General features: G+C 35.6%; 2 protein-coding genes across 2 annotated transcripts; one reads left to right on the top strand and one right to left on the bottom strand.

The window, feature by feature from the left end:
* Positions 1-1,294: 1,294 nt before the first annotated feature.
* On the top strand, positions 1,295-21,927 carry LOC127843964 (uncharacterized). Its single transcript, XM_052373883.1, has 2 exons — positions 1,295-3,306; positions 21,106-21,927. The coding sequence occupies exon 1, from the start codon at positions 1,321-1,323 to the stop codon at positions 2,434-2,436; it is 1,116 nt and encodes a 371-aa protein (XP_052229843.1). The 5' UTR covers positions 1,295-1,320; the 3' UTR covers positions 2,437-3,306; positions 21,106-21,927.
* On the bottom strand, positions 11,169-16,665 carry LOC127843965 (uncharacterized). Its single transcript, XM_052373884.1, has 4 exons — positions 16,552-16,665; positions 14,263-14,431; positions 13,889-13,960; positions 11,169-11,531 (listed from the first exon to the last, which is right to left on the bottom strand). Exons 1-4 carry the CDS (start codon positions 16,573-16,575, stop codon positions 11,380-11,382), a joined length of 417 nt encoding a protein of 138 aa, XP_052229844.1. The 5' UTR covers positions 16,576-16,665; the 3' UTR covers positions 11,169-11,379.
* Positions 21,928-22,305: the final 378 nt, after the last annotated feature.

Here is a 22,305-nt window from a genome sequence, read left to right as displayed (position 1 = left end):
TGGAATACGGCCAGGCTATTATAAATTAATAAGGCTACCAATATCAGACGCTCGCGCAGGTACCGACTTCCCCGAAGTTACCGCATTTATTGTTTAACTAATATCAGTAATAATAACTCTTTTACAATAGCATTTATCGATACGTCTTTATTAAAATAATAACAAAATGGTTTTCACTTGTTTCTGACACACACAGAAACGCGATTTTTAACGGGGATTTCGTAAAGTTACACGAATTGGGTACCAAAATTCTCAATTATTTTACATGCACACGTGACATAATACATATTTAATAATGCTTAGTTATTGCTTATATGACTTTTCAAGTTTGTGAAATAAATTAATGTTCTATAAAGGGGATCTCGGTAATTCTTGAAGCTTCCACTCGCTCTTGTCAAGACCGCATTGCCGCGTTGGAAATGGTATAAATTTAATTCATCTAACTTATCTTTCTGGATACCAAATGTCAGAGTTGCATTAACCCTTTTTATTCCGTTTTTGCCATATTTCATTTCCGTTTTTTAATCCGAACAAAATAAACGAAACTCGTTTAAAAAATGAGATCTAGGCATTCGAGCTCGTAGTGTGGATTAAAAGCGTTTATTGGTGACACCACATGAGTGCAAATGTGTAGATACCGTTAATAAGATAATATATCACATGTCACCTTCAAATAACATGTATGATGTCAATTAAGTGTATTACTATCAGAGTAATAAAACACAGCATGAATTAGGCTTCATGCTGAGTTTTATTTTTCTTTAAGTAATGCAGATGAACCTCGCTTCTGACCTAGTATCGTACAGTTACCGGCTTTCGCACCCCACCAGCTTTCGAACCTTTTTCTATTTTCCGTTTATCGCGCATGCGCGAGCGTGTACGCGTCATCAATCTGTGTGTACCGATGCGTTTGTTTACAAACCAGACGACCGTAGCCATTGATCGTTAAAATGCGATATAAACAGGTAAATTTTCACAAATTTTGAACAAAAATAACTATTTTTAATATTATTTTAAATATATATATATATATATATATATAAAAGTCAGATACATAATGATTTTACACTTACAACTTTTTGACAGATGACCCACATTATGGTCTGCGTCAAGGGTCACGTGACCATGGTAAATCACATTGCAATAGGTTACACCACAGTAAAGTTAGTGTGAAGTTCAACATAGCTGATCCACTTTGCAAAAATTGACATTAGAGAAACATTTCTTTTTTCTCTCCTCTTTTCTGGTAGCAATTTAATTATGTTTCAGGTGTTTCCACAAAAAAGAGTATCAAAACACAAAGGATACTCACCATCAGCTATGATTAATGCATATAAAATGGTAATGGAAACTGGTGCACCAGTAAAAACTGCTGCTAGACAGTACGGTGTACCACATAACACCCTAAGAGATAGAGTGAAGGGCAGAGTAGATCCGCAGACTGTCATGACAGGACAGGGTCCATTATTCTCCACTGAAGAGGAAGCAAAACTTGTCGACCATGTTAAATATATGGCAAACCTTGGGTATGGTTTCACAATAACTGAGGTTGTAGCCAAGGCAACTGACTATGCAGTGTTCTTGAAGAAGCGAACCCATGACAACCCATTGTCAGTCAAGTGGTTTCATGGTTTCAGACGACGTTGGCCTGAAATAAAGGTAGTAAAACCTAGAGCCCTTAGTCAGTGTAGAGCAAAATCCACAACTGAGCAGGCAGTGTACTCATACTTTGACAATCTAGAAACTGTCATAAAAAATAATGATCTACTTAATAAGCCTGAATGTGTATACAACATTGATGAGAAAGGTATACAGACTGAACACTCTCCCCCATATGTTGTCAGTGGCAAGGCATGTGTCCCGGCCATAACTTCATCAAGGTCAGGAATAACCACTATCATTGGTGGTGGCAATGCACTAGGAACACAGATTCCACCATTTTTTATTTTCAAGGGGCAGCGAATGAATGAAGACTTGTTTCAAGGTTCAACACCTGGCTCTGCTGGCACTATGTCTAAAAGTGGTTGGTCCAATTCTACCATATTCCTTGAGTACTTGGAACGTCATTTTGTACGCTACATTCAAAGGCAAAATGCAAGTCAGCCAATCCTATTGATATTTGATGGACACAAGTCGCATATCAATGTTCCTGTACTAGAATGGGCACAAAAGAATAATGTGCTTTTGTTTGTGCTTCCTGCCCATACAAGCCATTGCCTACAACCCTTGGATATTGGATGCTTTGGTCCCTTACAAAAGATTTACAATAATATGTGTCAAAAATTTGTGAGGGACAACCCATCTTCCAAAATCACTAAATTCAATGTAGCTGCACTGGCTTCAAATGCATATGTCAAAGCACTCTCTAACAGCAATCTAAAGGTGTCTTCAGAAAGCTGGCATATATCCTCTCGACAGAACAGCAGTCCCTGTTGACAACTTCAAGCCCTCCGAGCCATATGTGGGTTTAGACCCTACACCTGTCCCAGCTGCTGATCAGTCTGACGTTGACTCATATTTCAAGGCTGCAGAGTCTGTTATCGATAAAAAGAAACAATATAACAAAACATTAATCAATAAAACACTAAGTAGTGTTGTTTCCGGGCAAGAAATTACCCGATCAGACATATGCCAGGAAATTGTCAGCAAAGCACAGTCCCAGCCTTTGTGTGAACCGCCAGCACCCAAGAAGCGTAAAAACAATTCCAACCTGAAAGTCTGTAAAAGGTCTGTCAGCTCACAAAAACACAAACAATCCTGTTGTTACCCCATTCCAGAACCGGTTCCTGGTCCATCAACCATAAACTTAAACCTTCAGTCAGATTCATATTCAGATGACTCTGACTCTGATATTGCTGACGAGGATAAGTGCTGCGTTTGCAAGCAATTTCAATCTGAAAAACTGAAAAATTGTGTGTCCCTTGTGTTCACTAAATGGGCACAGTGTGACTTCAATGGCTGCAAACATTGGACACATCTCGAATATTGCTGCAAGCAGCGAGTCATTCGGCGTAATGACATATTCATCTGTCCTTGTCATGGCCAATCAAGCAATGAAGAATAATAAAATAATAAAATCAGTATAAACATGATCAGTTTAGGTAGTTAAATGTTTAAAGTTATTAACTGTTTCAAGTTTTATTGTTTTGGACCAAAAGTTATGAACTATACTGTAATTGTGTACATGGTTCGAAAGCTGGTGCTCTTAGGAGGCGGCCATATTGGATTTTTTGTGACAGGGTGGTGGAAACTACCTAGCATATTTCAAAGTTATGAATTGGGATATACATACGTAAATTTATGCAGGTATGTAGCAAACATTATATTTTTTGGAGGTATTGCTTATTTCGTTGTAATTGTAATAAAAACTATTATTGTATTGCATCTAATATTAAGGGGTTCGAAAGCCGGTTCGTCCACGCTAACTGATAAAACTATTTTAAAAAAAGTGAAATATTATGTGATCAGATCGATAACATAAACTATTTAAATCTGCTAGTATATCCGATAAAAATATATTATAATTGTCTTTGACAGTGTTGACGTTCAGTTGTTCGTGGTGACGACCGCATGTATTTATACATCGCTTACACTTCTCAAGATCTCTTTTCGGCTTTGGAAACGATATAAATTAAATGTCACCAACTAATCTTTCAGGATATCGATTGTCCGAGTTACATAATCCCCATTGACACCGTTTAACCATTTTTATCGTTTTTTTAAAGAGGAAAACAAAAGAAACTCGTTGGAATAAAAGTGAACCTAAACATGTAGCTTGTATAGAAAATGGCGGACAGGTCGTTGCTAACGAGTGCGCCCGATTAATCGATCGCTGATTGGTGGATCAATTCTAGTGGGCGGAGCGATCATAGATCAGGCGTCATGTCAATTGAACTGTCCCCAGAATCGCGAGAAATTACAACGTTTACAACACACAGTGGACTTTTCAGGTATAAACGTTTAATGTTTGAAATAACGTGTGCTCCAGAAATGTACCCGATGATTTTGCAATAAACATTGCAAGGCTGTGAGGGTGTTAACAGCATTGCCGATGACATTATTGTCCATACTGCAACGAGGAACAACATGATATATGTTTAAATAATGTGCTATGTGAATTGAGAGACAAAGGTTTTACACTTTACAAGGAAAAATGTCAATTTTACATGAATAAGTTAGTGTTTATGGGTCATGAGCTGTCTGAGAGAGGGATAGGGGCAACGCAGGTCAAGGTCGATGCTGTAGTAAACGCGCCTGAGCCGCGAAATGCGAGCGAGGTTCGAAGTTTCCTCGGTTTAGTGAATTTTTGCGCAAGATTCATACCGACTTTGTCTACGATTTCCGCGCCGTTAAATGATCTGTTAAGAAAGAAAACGGTGTTTAAATGGGGTCTGTCTCAACAGGACGCGTTCAAAGAATTAAAAAGAAGGCTAGCATGTGCCGAAACATTGGGGAATTACGATAAAACCGCGCCGACAAAGGTCATAGTCGATGCGAGTCCAGTAGGACTAGGTGCTGTGCTCGTGCAGGTTCAAAATGGCGAAAACCGCGTTATAAGTTATGCCAGTAAAAGCTTAACTGATGTTGAGAGGTGATACTCACAAACTGAAAAAAATGGTTTAAGTGTAGTATGGGAGTTAGAGCGTTTTCATCGATGGCTTTATGGTATTGAGTTCGAGCTTCTTACTGACCACAAGCCACTTGAATACATTTACGGACCAAGGTCAAAACCGTGCGCTAGACTTGAGCGTTGGGTTCTTAGGCTGCAACCGTACCGATTTACGGTTAAACACGTGAACGGTCGAGACAATATTGCAGACACTGTCGCGACTTCCGCTAAAGCACAGTTCTAGGACAATAGACAGTGTAGATGACCACGAATACATTAAATTTGTTGAGCGCGAAGCAACACCCAGTGCTATGACCACTCGAGAAATAGAAGAGGTATCATTTCGTGATGCTGAGATAAGCAGATTACGTGAAAGCGTGACGAACGGGACGTGGAATAAACATGAGCAAAATCAGTTCATACAAATCAAAGATGAACTGTGTGTAATTGGTTACTTAGTACTTAGGGGTACGCGAATCGTTGTCCCGCGAGAATTACGCAAACGTGTATTAGCCTTTGGTCACATAGGTCATCCGGGTATCGTGTTGATGAAAAGCAACTTGAGGACCAAAGTTTGGTGGCCGGGTATTGATGAGGAAATTGAAAATTACTGTAAAACGTGTTATGGCTGTCAGTTGGTAAGCCCATCAACAAATCCCGAACCGATGACAAGAACCGAGCTACCAAGTGCCCCATGGCAAGATTTAGCCGCGGACGTATTAGGTCCGTTGCCATCGGGTGATTACATTTTCGTTTGTGTCGACTATAACAGTAGATATGTTGAGCTTGAGGTCACCAAAGTAATAACAAGCGAAAAACTAGTGTCAATATTAAGGAAATGGTTTTTGATGCATGGCTTGCCATTATCTCTACGTACAGACAATGCTAGGAGTTTTGTTTGCGAGCATATCGAAAACTATTTGCAGTCTCAAGGAATCGAACACAGGCGAAATACTCCCATGTGGCCGCAAGTAAATGGGGAGGTTGAACGTCGGAACCGTTCAATACTAAAGCGATTACGCATATCTCAAAGTCAAAATCGTAATTGGCGATTTGACCTCGATGATTACCTGATAATGTATCGAAGCACACCCCATTCAGTTACGGGTATGTCACCTGCTGAGATGCTGTTCGGTCGCAATATAAGAACATGCGTTCCGGAAATTAATACGTATAGGCGGGAAGATAGCGAAATCCGTGATCGTGATTCCGAGAAAAAGGGGAAAGGGAAACTATACTCCGACGCGCAACGCAATGCGAAAAAGAGCGAAATTGTTCCAGGCGACAAGGTTTTTCTGTAGCAAAATAGAAACAAAAAACTCGACACTCCGTTCAGTTCCGTTAAGTACACGGTTATCAATAAGAACGGGAATAGCGTGGTTGTACGTGCCGATGATGGTACCGAGTATCGCCGAAATGTAACGCATATGAAAAAATGAATGAACAAAACCCTCAGACAGACTCAAATGTAAACAATTCTACAAGTGAAAATTGTCAAACTAATGTATCATCTGCGGGTAAAGACAGACCGATAAGGGTTCGGAAAATGCCCGAGAAATTTAATGATTTCAAACTGGTATAAATGCACCGCTAAATAAGCATGTAATTTAATGTTGTTCAATTTTATTTTCATTGATAAAATGTTTTCATTTGTGATGTTTTGTTTTGATTAAATTTAGTTTAGATTGTTTGATAAATGCATGGTGTAACTTGTTATTATGAATTGTTTGTAAATGTATGGGTTAATGTTTAGAGTATGTATTTGTTGATCATGCATTATTTGGTTTGAAAAAAGGAGGGATTGTGGTATAGCTTGCATTGGCCACGCCTACTTGCAGGACACGCCTTCAGCATGAATGCCTCTTTGATAGCATGTTCAGAGACAGACTGTTTTGTATGCTTGACGAGTACGGATGTAAATAAAACCAGTATAACTTTCAATGGTGTTTGTTCCTTAAATGGAGTTCCTTTAATGGTGATACATAGTGTATTCTGTAGAAGAAACACTACAATTAATATTGTTAGTCGGCTTTATTTCAATCGATCGATTTTTGTCCTAACTGTCTTTAGGTCATTTAATGCATAACACTAACAAATGCTAAATAACGACCTTGATGGGACTCGAACCAACAATCTTCGGCTCGGGAGGCCGACGCCTTACCCATTAGTCAACAAGGTCGGTTATAAGGTATTATATCGGGTTATTAAACCAAACCTTCTGTGTAAGTACACAACAAACCCATCGTTTATTTACTGCTATGGCCATAGGAAGCATCCTGACGACAGTTGATGCCATTTGCATGTATAAGTCGTTGTTGATACTGACGTGAACCACTTCCATAGTTTGGTTTGATCATCGTGCATGACATGGAGGTGCATTTAAAAGCTTTGCCTCGTTTTAAGAGCGATTCGACTTCAGCTTCCGTTCGTACATTCTCCCGAATGATCGAAGCACCACTTACGAGTTGATTAACGGGACCGTACCATTAACTCCAATCAAGGTACCATGTGAGACTCCAAACATGTGCACTACGAAGGTTTTATTCAGTTAAGGTACAGTAATATGTAATGAAATACTTTAGGAACCTATGTCTGAGCATTCATAATAAATTATGAACCGAAGACCGACATTGTCGAAATAACGTTGAGATAAACAAATTGCCCATTCCCCCTCCCCCCCCCCCCCCCCTAGGGATCGCTTGTTGAGTCCCCGCTGCAGCACAACATACGAACATGTTGCCAGTGTCACACAAGAAAGTCTCTTGTATATAACTTCTTTACCAAACCAGCAAGTATAAATGGATACAGATGGCAAATATAAACGCATATGTGGCAAATTACAGGCCAGCGGATTCATATAGTACCTACCAGTACCATAATACTATTACAAATACTTACCTTTTTTCTTAGCGCGGTTCCTGCCGTTTTGCTGACAGATTTTTAACCTACACGTGTTTTTGACGATACTGCGAAGCAGCTCGTCTAAGTTATCATACCATGAAAAAATTCTTCACAATGGCGACCTATGTAAAAGACCGGGCCAGTCCGATTGAGATAGCTCGATTTTTCTAATCGCCATACCTCGCTGATTATCATTGATAAAGGTAAAGGAAGCTCAGCTATAAATAGGACAGCATATTCTGGGGAAAAGATTTAATAAAAGTTTGAAAACATTAATTTTAAATCAGTTATATTCAATCTATTATATGTTTATTGATCAATGAAACAACTATGCATTTTCTGTATTGTATTTGACATTTGTCGTGATTTTGTAAATAAATTGCGAATGAAAACGTGTATAATTAACGTTTAACGCGATCATGAGTTTAAAGAAAACGAATTATTTCGAACCTGCCATTTGTGAACGTTATAGCGAATATGGTATATAAACAACATAATAGCCGTACGATATCTATGAAACTCGCTTATATGTGTGCTTTCTCAATTTGCATATTTAATAAACTTTTCAAACAGAAATTACAGAGTCACATCAGTGTTAATACTATGTTTGATAATTCATTCGTTTGTTGGATATTGTTTGCTGTTTTAAACACATATAAGGTCATATCGCGGAGATTTAGTTAACCAACGGGTTAACCTTACCATGTGTTCATGGGCGAACTAGCGTATTCAAGTGCTCTTACGACTTTGTGCTCATATCTACTTTCGGGCATCCTCATAAAAGTATTGTTGTACTAAACAAACAAACATGCCTAAGCTTATTGAATTAGAGAAAAAAAAAACAATAATCAAAGAGAAAAACATGTTCATACAAATGTGCATCTGAAATCACATCCGTACACAATTAGCATAAACTTAGGAAAGGAAACAACGAAATATACAGTTTGGTATGACATACTTGTGACATTAAAGAGCATGGTGTAATTAAAGAGCATGTCTAGTTTTGAATATATCTGCTGAAACGTAATGTTATAACCAACACATGTTTTACTGTAACAGAACGTTTACTAAGATAAGTGGTACAGAAAATACACGTCGAATATTTTTTTAAAGATAGTTCTTGTTATATTTGATCAAGAATGAAACCCGCCTCCCAGATTCGCCCCACGGGTACTACATCCCCGTACCCCAAAATGTTGTTTAGTACCCAAATTTATTTTCATACCCAAATTTATTCTCCTACACTATTTTTTTCCTACCCAATTTGTTTTTCGTAACCAAATTTTTGTTCGTACCCAATTTTTTGGCATATTTTTGTACCCAAAATATTCGTACACATTTTTTTCTTACACAAAATTTTTGTACCCACATACACAATTGTGGTGATGTAGATAAACTTAAATTGATGCTTTTATATCCATCCTTTTCAAAAGCATCGTCACACCAGTACTGTCAGTACTTTGATTAATAATGTTATCTTCAGACGACTTCTTTGTGTGACAGTTATTAAAAATGTTGGCGAAGATGTTAAGAAAGTGGTTGTTATCTTTTAATTAAAAAGCGGTTTTATTTTAAATTGTGGTCGACTTTTTCAAGTAAAGATCAACAGACTCGCATATTAACACACCTAGTAACTAAAAGTTATTTTTCCATACTAAACATAAAACGATCCTCCGTAATTATAAAACAAAGCTATCTCTTCGAAGAATTGAAGATTACTTATGATAAAAAACATTGTAAGTTAATTCGACATATTCACGTTTCATGTCTTTGATTTATTTAATTATTTCGCTATCTTTGTGATTGAATATTCTTTCTATGTTCATACGTTTAATCATTTATAATGCTTCTGGGTACAATCGTACTATTATTACTAAAGGTGCTATATATGTCAAACTGATAAAGCTCTGATTTTCGATTCTATGAACATGTATACTTCGTAAATTGTAATACATCTTGTACTCAAATCTGTGTAAAGCCTTACACGTCCCCGAATCCATGACGAATGTATTAGAGGCATGTCATTTCAAATTTGTTGTACTGTTCCAATGATTGGATTTTTCTTATGTTAATCTTTCTTCCGTTATAATCTAATGTGTTGTGTTGATTCGATTGGTTTTAAAAATACACGAAAAAACATACGCCAGAACCAAGTAAAACATAGCAACTTCAATTAAGTCAATACATATATTAAATGTTTAAATTACAATTTTTGCTTATATTCTAAGTTGAACGCAATTACATCCTGATTAAATTCATTCGTGATATATTATATCATGTACAGAAAGAGAAAAGTATGTTAATAGAACACAAAATCACCAATGTTCGTTTTCATTTACCTGTTCAAATTATCACAACGTGTCTCTAGCCCTAGTTTGTGAATTGTAGTGTACATATAAGAACGAATCAAAATTTCAAGCCACACAATTACTTGTGTCGCACGTAACTGCAAAACAAGTGCTGCAGGAGTTCTGAGAATTTACAAACATATTGACCAGCAATTTATCTTTCGCAGCTCCGTATTTTGTTTCGGATATGTTCAACATAGCCCTAATTATGACCCCCTTTTTAGCAAAACAAAACCCTGACATTTGGGCAAAAGGTGCATAAAGTGCTTAGGATAAGCATTTTTGATTGCAATTCATCCGTCTGCGCCTTCTGTCAAGCTTTCCATAAACCACTCAGCAGATGTTAATGTTTTCATTGCAAGTTCACGATAATTATTCTTAGATGAACATCTCTAAAAGTTGTTAAAATCTCCCGGTTCACTGCATATCTAAGTAGCCAGATCTTAAACGAATGTTGTTTATGGCTCTGCAAAGACAGTGTGTCAATCCGTAAACAGAAATGACAAATGACGGTTTTGTTTTCTCTTACATATCGCCAATGGGTATTATGCCGCCATATGCGGCCAGAGTAGCTCCAGACCAGATTGAAGAGACATATATTTCCGTGTCATGCGAAAATGGTCATTATGCCATATGCGGCCAGAGTAGCTCTAGACCAGATTGAAGAGACATATACTTCCACGTCATGCGAAAATGGTCATTATGCCATATGCGGCCAGAGTAGCTCTAGACCAGATTGAAGAGACATATACTTCCACGTCATGCGAAAATGGTCATTATGCCATATGCGGCCAGAGTAGCTCTAGACCAGATTGAAGAGACAAATACTTCCACGTCATGCGAAAATGGCTATTATGCCATATGCGGCCAGAGTAGCTCTAGACCAGATTGAAGAGACATATACTTCCACGTCATGCGAAAATGGTCACCATGCCATATGCGGCCAAAGTAGCTCTAGACCAGATTGAAGAGACAAATACTTCCACGTCATGCGAAAATGGTCATCATGCCATATGCGGCCAGCGTAGCCTTAGACCAGATTGCGTTTTCGTTCATTCTGGCTAGAAGATGTGCTATTCGTTTTAAAGTAAAGCAAGGTTTCGTGGCCTTATTCGTGTACATTATGAATCTTCATGAGACAGAGAGTATCCGGATGCAGAGGTAAATCTGCAGCAATAATGTTCGGATATGTCCTACGGTCAATTTTCGCACGACGCAGGTCAATATAATATAGTTTGTTCATTCATGTATGTTTCACATGTTGACTAACTTAACAAATATAAAAAATAATAGTGCGGAAAAATACTATATCAAATATGACTTTTTTTAATGGCCTTCATTCTTAATTCCTGTAACTTTCACTAATATTAAGATCAACACAAAAAATATGGTTTGTTAGCTTTGTGCAAATACAATAAAATCAGTGAATAAGACTAATACTTTAGTTTAAGTCAAAAACACATAAATATTATACGAATATGCCATCTCATTTATATCACGTATGCCATTCATTTCTCGCATTTAACTACCCGGGTTTGCGACTGGCGGGAAGAAGCAGTCGGGATCATTGAAGCAGTTTTCCCAATATGCCTTGTCCTTTGCAGCTTCCGCTGCGTCCCAGCACGTGGTCGGCGGACAGCACGCGCCGGTGACCGTCCTGTAGCATGTGTAACCTGAAGATAATTCGTACGCGGCCGTTGAGCACAGGCGACACCTCTTTTTTGAGATGCATTAATAATTAAGCGAATACCATTTCCGACATAGCGCTAATGACCAGATGTTTTTTTAAACACGGATAATTCTAACTGGTGAGATGGTTTTATATTATTTTGGAACATATTTCGAATTAGTTATAAAATCTGGCAATGTAGTGCGATTCAGAGACTTTTTACTCCAGGACTCCAGGGGTCAGTGGTTCGAGCTTTGTAAAGGGTTACCTTTTTCCTTTTTAAAATTGTATTCTTGTTTTTTACTTGAGATTTTTAGTTCAAATGTTGAAATTTATAAATATAAAGCATTTAATGACAAGCTTTAATACATTCAAAATCTGTTGGACGGCCCCTTTAACTCACTGAAAGGTCAAAGTCAACGAATATTTATTAGCCTAAAATATGTTGTTTGATTCCACAAACATATAGAAAAAAGTAGGATAGGTCGGTCTATTTTCGTTAGTTGCTTTTTTATTTTACTCAAGATCTTTTAAAGTTTAATAGTATAATCAATAGCAGAAAGCTACAGCGTTTGTACAGTTATGTATTTTAGCTGCTATCCACATAGAACATGATACAAATGTTAAAGTGTGTATTTTATATTTAAATTGATTGAATGGAAATTAAATATTTCCCATTAAAAAGTTCAAATAACCTTGATTTGTTTTTCAATCATTATTTGAACTCGGCTTCCATAAGGTATCCAAGAGTACTTTTAACGAGGTTTGATAACCCGACATTACATGTAGAGATGTCACAAATTACGTTAACGGCATAATTGTTAAATTTCCGAATGTGATCAAACTCGTTATGGTTTTCTACAATCTCCAGGCAGAGTTGTCGTTCCTTGCTCTCACATACAATTTGATCCAGCTTTGCTGGTTCCCGTCAAATCACTGCGCGGAGGTTGGGTTTTCTAGTGTTTCCAGCGCTTTTCTCAGATTATTTTATGCATTGAAAAATTATAAAAAAAAATTATTGATATATAATAGATACGGAAGAAAGTTTGATAGACGATATTCAGTCATATGAATAATTAAGCTATAGCAAATGTTGATCGATTCGCGAGAGTTGCTTTAACAGTTCAAAAATTTAATAACTCTTTTAAACTGGTTTTATGCACTGCATTTGATAACAATTCTGTTAGGTTTACATGAACTGCTTATCATCTTTGCAGTAGAAGTTTTAACAGAAGTTTTATTAAAGCTATTTACACGGAAACGTCTCTCGGATAGACAACGAACAGATTTCACTGAAACGCCATCAGTTGTTAAACGTTTTATTTTCTTATATTACAAAGACAGTGTTTCAATCTGTCAAAGTATTATTAGAAAGCTACTTGTTCTGATCAAATGTGTGTCAAAACGTACGCGACTCAAATTAAGGATTTTACAGTTTAAGTAGTGAACTTTCAAATAAAAGTTATTAAAAATTACATAATAGGTATAAAGCGTTAAAGAAAACACGAAACTTTATAATAGCTTTAATTGGCGCCAATGCCTGTTCTCAGCGTCGTCTCCTTGGCATTGGCTCCACCTGTTTTGGATAAAAGTCTGGTCTGATTTATTCCATAAACGGAGGAGTCCGGAGATAGCCGACGTATCAAGATTTTTTTGGATAAATGCAAAATGATCGATTAGATTGATAAGGCGCCAATGTTTTTGTAAATGTAACGTGTATATTTTGAAAGCAATCGTTAAGTTTCGTTAGCGATTTATTTGGATGGGAAGGTACTCTTCACTCAGGTGAAACTCATCGATATGCTTTTAAAAACTCACCATGTGACAATTTATAAAAGTCCTTATGTTTCCAAATGGCTTGTGATTGTATATTTCATAAATCTTCGCTGAATCGCACTAAATTACCCGACTTTCAAACTAATGCGAAATACATTTTGTATGTTGAACAAACATGTAAACCTTACTCATCATGTAGAATTATCCGTGTACATGTACTTTAAAATCCTCCGTTCCTTAGCGCAACCTTTGAAGTAGCGGTCGCTAAATAATCTATAAATGCATCCTTGAAAAGAGGCGGCGCCCGTTAATTTCGGCCGTGTCGTATTTAATGATTTATAGATAACTTGTTAATAACTTAAACTCAGCTTAAGAAGGTTTTGGGGAACACATAGATTAAGTCAAACAAATATTAAAAATGCTAAATTGTAAATCATTATGTACAACATTTGATTTGAAAAGACAAATTCGATTAAAATGGAATAACAGATGTTTTGCGAATGGTATCATTTTTACGCGATTCGTTGTTATCGATAATATTGCATTATTGAAGCGTTTACAAGACATCAGCATTCTGGTACATACCGTCTCCACACCCGCATTGTTCCGAGCATACTGTTCCGGGTCTGCTTGGGCCATACCAACACGTTCCTCCTACTATATCAATATAAACAGACAATTAACTATTAACATGACACGAATTTGATTCTGGATGTGTTCATTCGGAGAAAGGATTAATTTGTAACTTGAAAACTGAAATATTCATTTTTAACAGGCATGATTTTAAGACGGAAAATATACCGTGAGAACCTATGATTGTCGTAACTGTTATTAGTATCGATCGGGTTCGTTTAAAGCAACGTTAAACGTCAGTTCACAAAATGAATGCTAAGGCTTCGATGGTCTTCTCTTCAACTTGTCAACGGAATATTCAAGCTAATCTACAAATTCAATATTACCTATGATACCATCATCTGGTAACCCTCCACCGTCGCCCCATGGAAGGTTCCCTTCGGCATCACGACAACATAGGAAGTCGAGAAGGCAGTCGGTAGTCTTGTTACACGGTATATAAGTATTCCAGGGTTGGGCGTTGACAGAAATCACCCACAAAGCATAGAGTAAAGCCTTCAATAATAAAAAAAATAGAAATAATATCAATCGACATTAATCCGAGCTTTTTTTTAAACCGGAAGACTAACTGTGGTAAGAGGATGAACATAAAGGATGCACCTTACCGCGATCAAAATAACAATGTACTTACTTTGGCCGATGTGTGATGCCATTTTTGAACAAGAACTACGTTTTCGTTCACGTGAGTGTTCAATATTTCGATCAAATTATATGAATATGTCTGATTCTATAATATATTACCAGAACAAAGTACCGTACCGTATTTGTTCTGTAACCAAAATTATGTCTATGCGTCCAATGAACAAATTTGGTAGGAGATAATCGTAAAGTGAGTGTTAATGTTTTTTTTTACGTAAATGAAAATAATATGAAGTTGTAAATAATCATATTTCGTAGATTTTCTGGTACCATTTATTTTTAACTTTTATATTACTAAAAAGAGTTGTCCTGTTACATTGTGTATCAATCAAACGGTTCATGGCCCGTGAACATAAACCTTCCAAGCGGTTTAACCAAAATGCAACGTAAGGAACACGAGTTTGAATGAAACTTTCCTGATTTCTATCATCTATCAAACTACTACAGCAGCGTATTGCGAATTGGGTGGATTTCCTAAAGAAGATACAAAAAGATAAGTATTTTCAAAACTTGTTTTAATTTAAACAGAACTCGTTTTCTATTAAATTACTTTTGCAATTTGGTGACCCATGTATATAACTGGGCAAACAAACTTAAGCAAATACACCACGAATTAAGATTGTCATATATGTACTTCAAAGTTAATTTAACTTCTGATGCTATTATCTGTATATGTCAACGAAGAAATGATATCAGTTTACAAAATTGGGTTAGCTATATTAGCAGTCTTCGTAAGCTTGGAAGCTATCGCACATTTAAAGAAGATGTCGAGTTCTGTAAGTATTTAGATATTGCTATGATGGTTATGATGCGGATAAAGTGTCAATGTCATGTTCTCAATGTTAAGCTTATAACTATTAATTGAAGAAGGCAGCTTTAGCAATATACCAAGAAAAGAAAGAATGTGTTCGAAGTGTGATATGAATGTCACAGTAAAATAACATGACTCTGTATGCCGCCCATATTATAGAAATAGTATTGACATTACAAATAAATAAAAAAAAGTTAATAAAAAGGTTCCCTTTTTTCAGAAAATTTTAATTTTAATTTTTTTAAATTTCCGGGGCAGCGGAACAATATTCACATACGAGAAAAATGAAAAGCGTGCGTGATTTAAAATGAAATTCCACAGATTTGTGTTACGTTTTTGATAATTTCATTTGGTAAAAGAACTGTGTTATTCTCATTTCACTTTACTCATGATTGTTTACAGTCAACAAAGATGAAGTACTGAATTCAAAATATATTTCCAATTACCGGCAGTATATAGACATGCAAAAATAAACGAATACGTTAAATAGAAAAATCAATTTAGACAAATGTATTGAGATCATGATGAAAAGGAGTAGATTCGTTTTAATTTTATTTAAAAAAAAAAAAGATAATAGCGCATGTAGTGCATTTATTGCAATCAAATCCGTTGCGGTTGTGTACGTACAGGATACAGTAATACAATTAAATGGATTTTTAACGCTAGCTTTAACTGCTAAAAAATATGTAATTTCTTCTACCGTGTTTTGTTCTAAATTAGTTTATTTGCAAATGATATATTCGAAATAGTTTTATACTTGTTCATATATTAGACTTTTTATGAATATCCTGAAATAATTGCATAATGCCAACGTTTAAGTACATATTGAGTTCTATTTTTGAGCCTGTTTATGCTTAATTTGGTTTAATATATTTTTTACACCCCTTAAACTAATAATCATGAAAATTTCGATTTTAATCCTTTTTTTTTTTGATACTTTCATTATTAACGACTATTTGAATTATTACACATGTGTTAATAAAATAAACGACATTTTAAAAATGTGAAAATCTTAGAACAAATCACTTTAGCATATATACCATGTTTATTTTTGTTAAAAAAACGCTTGTTTGATTTTTTACTCTTTACAGAGCCTTTAATATCAACACTGAAATAAATAAACCTTTCAAAAATGAATTTCAAATAAATATGAAAAGAAACTTACACAAAAAACAGTTTTATAATCCATCTTTCTCGTGTCAGTAATAAAATATATTTGTTTTACTTTTTAAAAAGCCAGCAGTCTATGGCATTGCATTGAATCTCGGTGTGGTTTTGTACAAAACAAGATACAGATAACGGTATAAATATCAAGGCGCTGAAGGCACTACAGTTGTTCGCTATTGAATAACCATAGACGCAATTCATTTTTTAAAATAAAGTTATGGTTGAATACCCGGTAATAATACCTTATAACACACCAATCGTTTATTGACTTATGTTTTGTCCATATTAAGCATCCTGATGACCGGTGATGCTACTTGCATGAATAATAGTTTGGTTTTATCATCGTGCACGGCATGGAGGCGCATTCAAAAGCTTTGCCTCGTTTAAAGAGCAATTCGACAGCAACTTTCGTTTTCTCATCCTCCCGATTGACCGAAGCTTCAATTACGAGTTGATTAACGGAACCAATAACTCCAATCAAGGTATAATTGGTGACTCCAAACATGTGCATCACCAAGTCTTTATTCAGTTCATATACAGACATTTACATTCAAATACTATAGAACCAATGTCAAAACTGCCTTAGAACTTAAGAACCACCGACTACCATTGTCAACAAAGTCATTTTCCCTTAGGAATCGATATCCCTATACGATTTTAAATTCAATTACAACAGATCCCCATGGTCAAGTGTAACAAACTTGTTTCACAGCCCCGAGGCAACATAGCATACATGTCGCCAGTGTCACACAAGAAAGTCTCTTGCATTAATTTCCATTACCAAACTAGCAGATCTCAATGGGGCAATGTCTATATGAGAAAGAGAACCGAGCAGCACTCGATACCACTTCACACAATGTATTACAGTACTATTTGTAAAGATTGCAAATATAGACGCATATGTGGCAAATTACATTCCGTCTGATTCATACTCTACCTCCAAAACTATAACAGAATGACAAACATTTATCGTCTTTGAGCGTGATGTCTGTTCTGCTGAAGGATATTAAACCAGCTTGTGTTTCTTATAACGCTATCTTCATACGACAACTTAATGCGAATTTTATTTAAAAAAGTTTGCGACGATTATGAAAAAGATGTAATGGAAATAATTTTTATTTTTTAATTTCAAGCCGCCGTTTTATTCAAGAATATGGTCGACTTTTCCACGTAAGGATCAAACGACTCACGCATTGACACACCTAGTAAGTAAAAGGTTAATCTTACCCTAGTGAACATCAAACGTTGCGCCCTTATTACAAACAAAGCTATCTCTTTGAATATCAATTTTTTACTTTAGATTTTTATTACAGACGTCATATTAAATTAATTAGAATTCTCGTTTCATGTCGTCGATTTATTTAATTTTTCCGCTATCTTTGTGATTGAATATACCTTTTATGTGCAAACGTTTAATCATTAATAAAGCTCTTGGGGATAATCGAAATATAGTTATGAAAGCTGCTATTGAGATCAAACTGAATATAGCCTTATTTCGTTCTATTGTTTAAACATGTATATAGAGGATATTTGTTGGATTCGGTGGAATATCGATTTTATTTCACGAGTGATCATATAAAATAATATTTTCACGAGTGGCGCCTTTTTTCACCTTTTATTCACATTGTAAAAGAGTTTAACTGGATAATTTGGCAGGAATCAACAAATTATATGTTTTAATAACAATGTATGTTTATATTATAAGTTTAAAATAATTATATCCTGGTAATATTGATGTAATATTTATTGTTTAACATTCAATATGGGACAATCATCGGACGTAAATAAAAAAAGATTACCAGATGTTTTTTTTTCTCAAATTACCTGTTAAAAGTAATACAACATTTCTCTATTAAGACATGCCATTTAGTTGCTAGCAAACATCATATCCCTCTGTGGCTATTGTGCAATATGTGTTATTCGATTTTATATTGTTTAACACATGCAACGTGCATGACGAACTTTTCAGTATGGAAAATGGCATGGTCTGTCACGTGTTCGCCTACCCTACATGATTTTAACATGGTGTCACGTAATACATACAACTAAATCATATAGAAATTAGTAATATAGAATACAAATATTAAATAGTAATAAATCACATGATTATTATTGTAATTATCATTAAGACATATACTAAATATTAAATCACTTATAAATCATGTTTATAAAACGGGACTGTTACTATTAAATCATGTAGAAATTATCATCATGGAATATATACAATTTCAATACCAATGTCGTAAATTCGTATTGAAAGTTATTTTGTTTAAGTTTAAAAAAAATTGTCCGATAAAAATACGTAATAACGCGTGACCAGCAAACCATTGAGGTAACCGCATCCCGTTTCAAACGGTGAAGTTGTCAATAATATTCATAACCCCGAGTCGATTTCGTCTATCTTTTCTATTAATAGATTGTTTATGTATAAGCTAGCCGAAATGACCGTATATGACAAGCGGTTCGACGCATAATCCCAAGAAACTAGGCTTCTCATGAGAACCTAGGTTCTCAGAATGAGAACCTAGGTTCTCAGAATGTTCTCATTCTGAGAACCTAGGTTCTCGCTTGAAGATTGCACATGGCTTCAAGAACCCAAGTTTTCAAATGAGAACCTAGGTTCTCATGAAAAACCTAGTTTCTTGGGATGATGCGTCGAACTGCTTGCCATGTCCGTGGTTTTCATTTGGGAACCATAGGTTCTCTGAGAACCTAGGTTTTCTGAGAACCTAGGTTTTCAGAGAACCTAGGTTCTCATGAGAACCTAGGTTCTCATTATGAGAACCGAGGTTCTCATGGAACCTAGGTTCTCTAAAAACCTAGGTTCTCAGAAAACCTAGGTTCTTAGAGAAACTATGGTTCCATGAGAACCTAGGTTCTCTGAGAATCTAGGTTTTCAGAATTACGCGTCGGACGGCGTAAACTTGCTCGTTTGGAATACGGGACACATATTATTCAGGGCGCAGGATCAATGGGGTTCACATATGATTACACACGGGCTGGACAGAATGAAAACACGCGGTATAGAACTTTATTTTTTGCAGATATCTCAAGTTATTGAAATATGTTTGCAAAGTCTTTAGTGCATAAGTTTTTCTTGCAGTGTTGTCGATATCTTACGATTTAATAATACATGATTACACATTATCAATAGAGATACAACTTTTATTTATACCATAATGATTGCTTACTATATCACAGACATACTTAAAACACAAAACTGTTCAGTACAGTCGTTTGAGGCCCGAACAAAGGAACTGAATATCTGAAACTCATTTAATGCTGTAACAATGTATTATGTAACGATTGATCTGAATTTGTTTCAATTTTTAGTCTCAAAATAATATTTACAATTAAAGATGTATTTCATAAACACGTTTTATTTTTTATTAACGTGTGCAGACCAATGTCGACCGATTTCTTTCTAATTTCATTTCTCAAGAAGTTTCCTACAAGTTTCGTTGAATATTACTTAGCATTGTTTGAACACGCCTATTTCTTATCATTTTACACATATGCCGCCAGCGTGTACCAAGCAATGGGAGACAACTGGAGGTTAATTATGTCAAGCGGTTCAACGCATAATCCCAAGAAACTAGGTTTCTCATGAGAACCTAGGTTCTCATGAGAACCTAGGTTTATGAAATCCCAAGAAACTAGGTTTATCATGAGAACCTAGGTTCTCATTTGAAAACCAAAGTTTACGCTTGAGAACCTAGGTTCTCATGAGAAACTAGGTTTTTCATGAGAACCTAGGTTCTCATAGGCACATAGAACTTAGGTTCTCATGAGAACCTAGGTTCTCATTCTGAGAACTTAAGTTCTCGTTTGGTATCCTAGGTTTTCACAAGAACCTAGGTTCTCATTTGAAAACCAAGGTTTTCATGAGAACCTAGGTTCTCATTTGAAAACCTAGTTTCTCATGAGAAACATATTTTCTTGGGATTATGCGTCGAACCGCTTACCATAACCGTAAGTTACATCTCAGTTGACGGGTTGTTTCCCGACTATTGAATGTTCTTACGATACGGTTACAATGTACTGATAATTTATGTGCGTTTATTTCCGACTGTATTTCCGCAATATTTGGTATTTAAAGATGTTTAGAAACGAGAAGAGGGAGACTCGGAAAATGGTTTTAGACTAAGCGTATCTTTCTTTATCTACTGTATTAACTGAAATTATTATTTTAATTGGACATTAAAGGAAATGTTAAGAAAGACTAATGTACTGAGGAACTTGTGTTTTATGTAGTTATTTACGGAATGATTGAAATGATAAATTAAATTGGATTTGAATTAATCTATGACTTTGTTATACATTTGACCACACATTGTTATATGGAGAAATTGACAATATTAAGATGGAAATAAACTGCATTCACTCAGTTAATACAACCAGCGTCATTACGGCAAATTGCGCATTGCGTTGTTAAGTAAACTGAATAACGTCACAATGGGTAATTTTAACTTAATATCTACATATGTGAACATGTAATTTAATGATTTTTACATCACTTTTGCAATAGTTCCATGATTGCTGCTTTTTTCAGAAGGGACTCAGGTGCGCACCCTGGACCGATACTTCCTGCCGCCGGCCGATTTCTGCACCGGTGAGACATGCTGCGACATGAACGGCGTCTATCCACTCTGTAGTAAAATCTGTAGAGCGGACATGAGAAAAAACCGTACAGCGGAAACGTGGTTGAAATAAACGACCATCCACGTTGGACGGCAAAAAGAGCAAAGCTTGATCTCTGTTAAAGAAACTGCATGTTGATTTTATTTACGTCAGTGTATTTTTTATTCACGTCAGTGTGTTTGGTGTCGAATTATTGTAAATGAGAAAGGCTTTTTCCTGATTGATATATTTTTTTTTAACCCGTTAAATTAATGAATTAAAATTTACCAAGTATCGTAGCTTTACGATTGATAGATTTTCAGTTTTACATTGTCGTTAGATACCTTGATGCACATTCGCACTGTAATTATTATATTTTCGTTTCCTCAAATATAGATACACAGAAATATTCCCCTAAAATTCAGTAAGTAGAGAAACTATGACATTATACCTATAGTATTGTTGTTCATATATATGCCTGTATGTAATGTCGCCTAGCTAAATGTATAGATCAATAAAAGCGTGCGCTTGCAAATATTTACATTCATCACCAGATTATTTTTTAAAGATACGTATGCAATTTATTCAAAAGAATGTCTTAACATGTTCAACACTGACAACTATTATCCTTCTATACTGTTGTATAATCTAAATATGTTTTACCTAAAATAAAGGGGGCAAATTACGATAGATCTGCCGTTGTTTGTTCAGCTTTTTAAATACAGGTAGTTGAAAAACATTTTAATATTGCGCAATATAATTGCACCATATTTGTCAAACACACGTTTTGAACAGGGCACTTTGCCCCAGATAACTGAATTGTTAATTGGCACGAATTAACAAACCCTTATTATCAACAGCAATCACATGATCGTATTTGGCTTAGAATTGACCTTATTCCGAAAATGAAACAAAATGAAAACAGTGAATTTGTTTTTTTCTGACAACGATCATTTGAACTGCATACTATTGAAGCAAACAGGTAAGACCATTGTCTGTCACATGACTTTTTACCCAAATACCGTAACCCAAATATAAGGTTTCCACTGACTTCCCACAATTATCTGTCATATTTTTTTTACCGCCAATCGGTTGTAAAACACTCGATTACCAGATATACGCAAATTTATAA

This window comes from Dreissena polymorpha, chromosome 9, assembly GCF_020536995.1.
Source record: "Dreissena polymorpha isolate Duluth1 chromosome 9, UMN_Dpol_1.0, whole genome shotgun sequence".
Classification (NCBI taxonomy): Eukaryota; Metazoa; Mollusca; class Bivalvia; order Myida; family Dreissenidae; genus Dreissena; species Dreissena polymorpha.
Note: the sequence above shows the minus strand (reverse complement) of the source record. Positions and strands in the feature narration are given on the sequence as shown.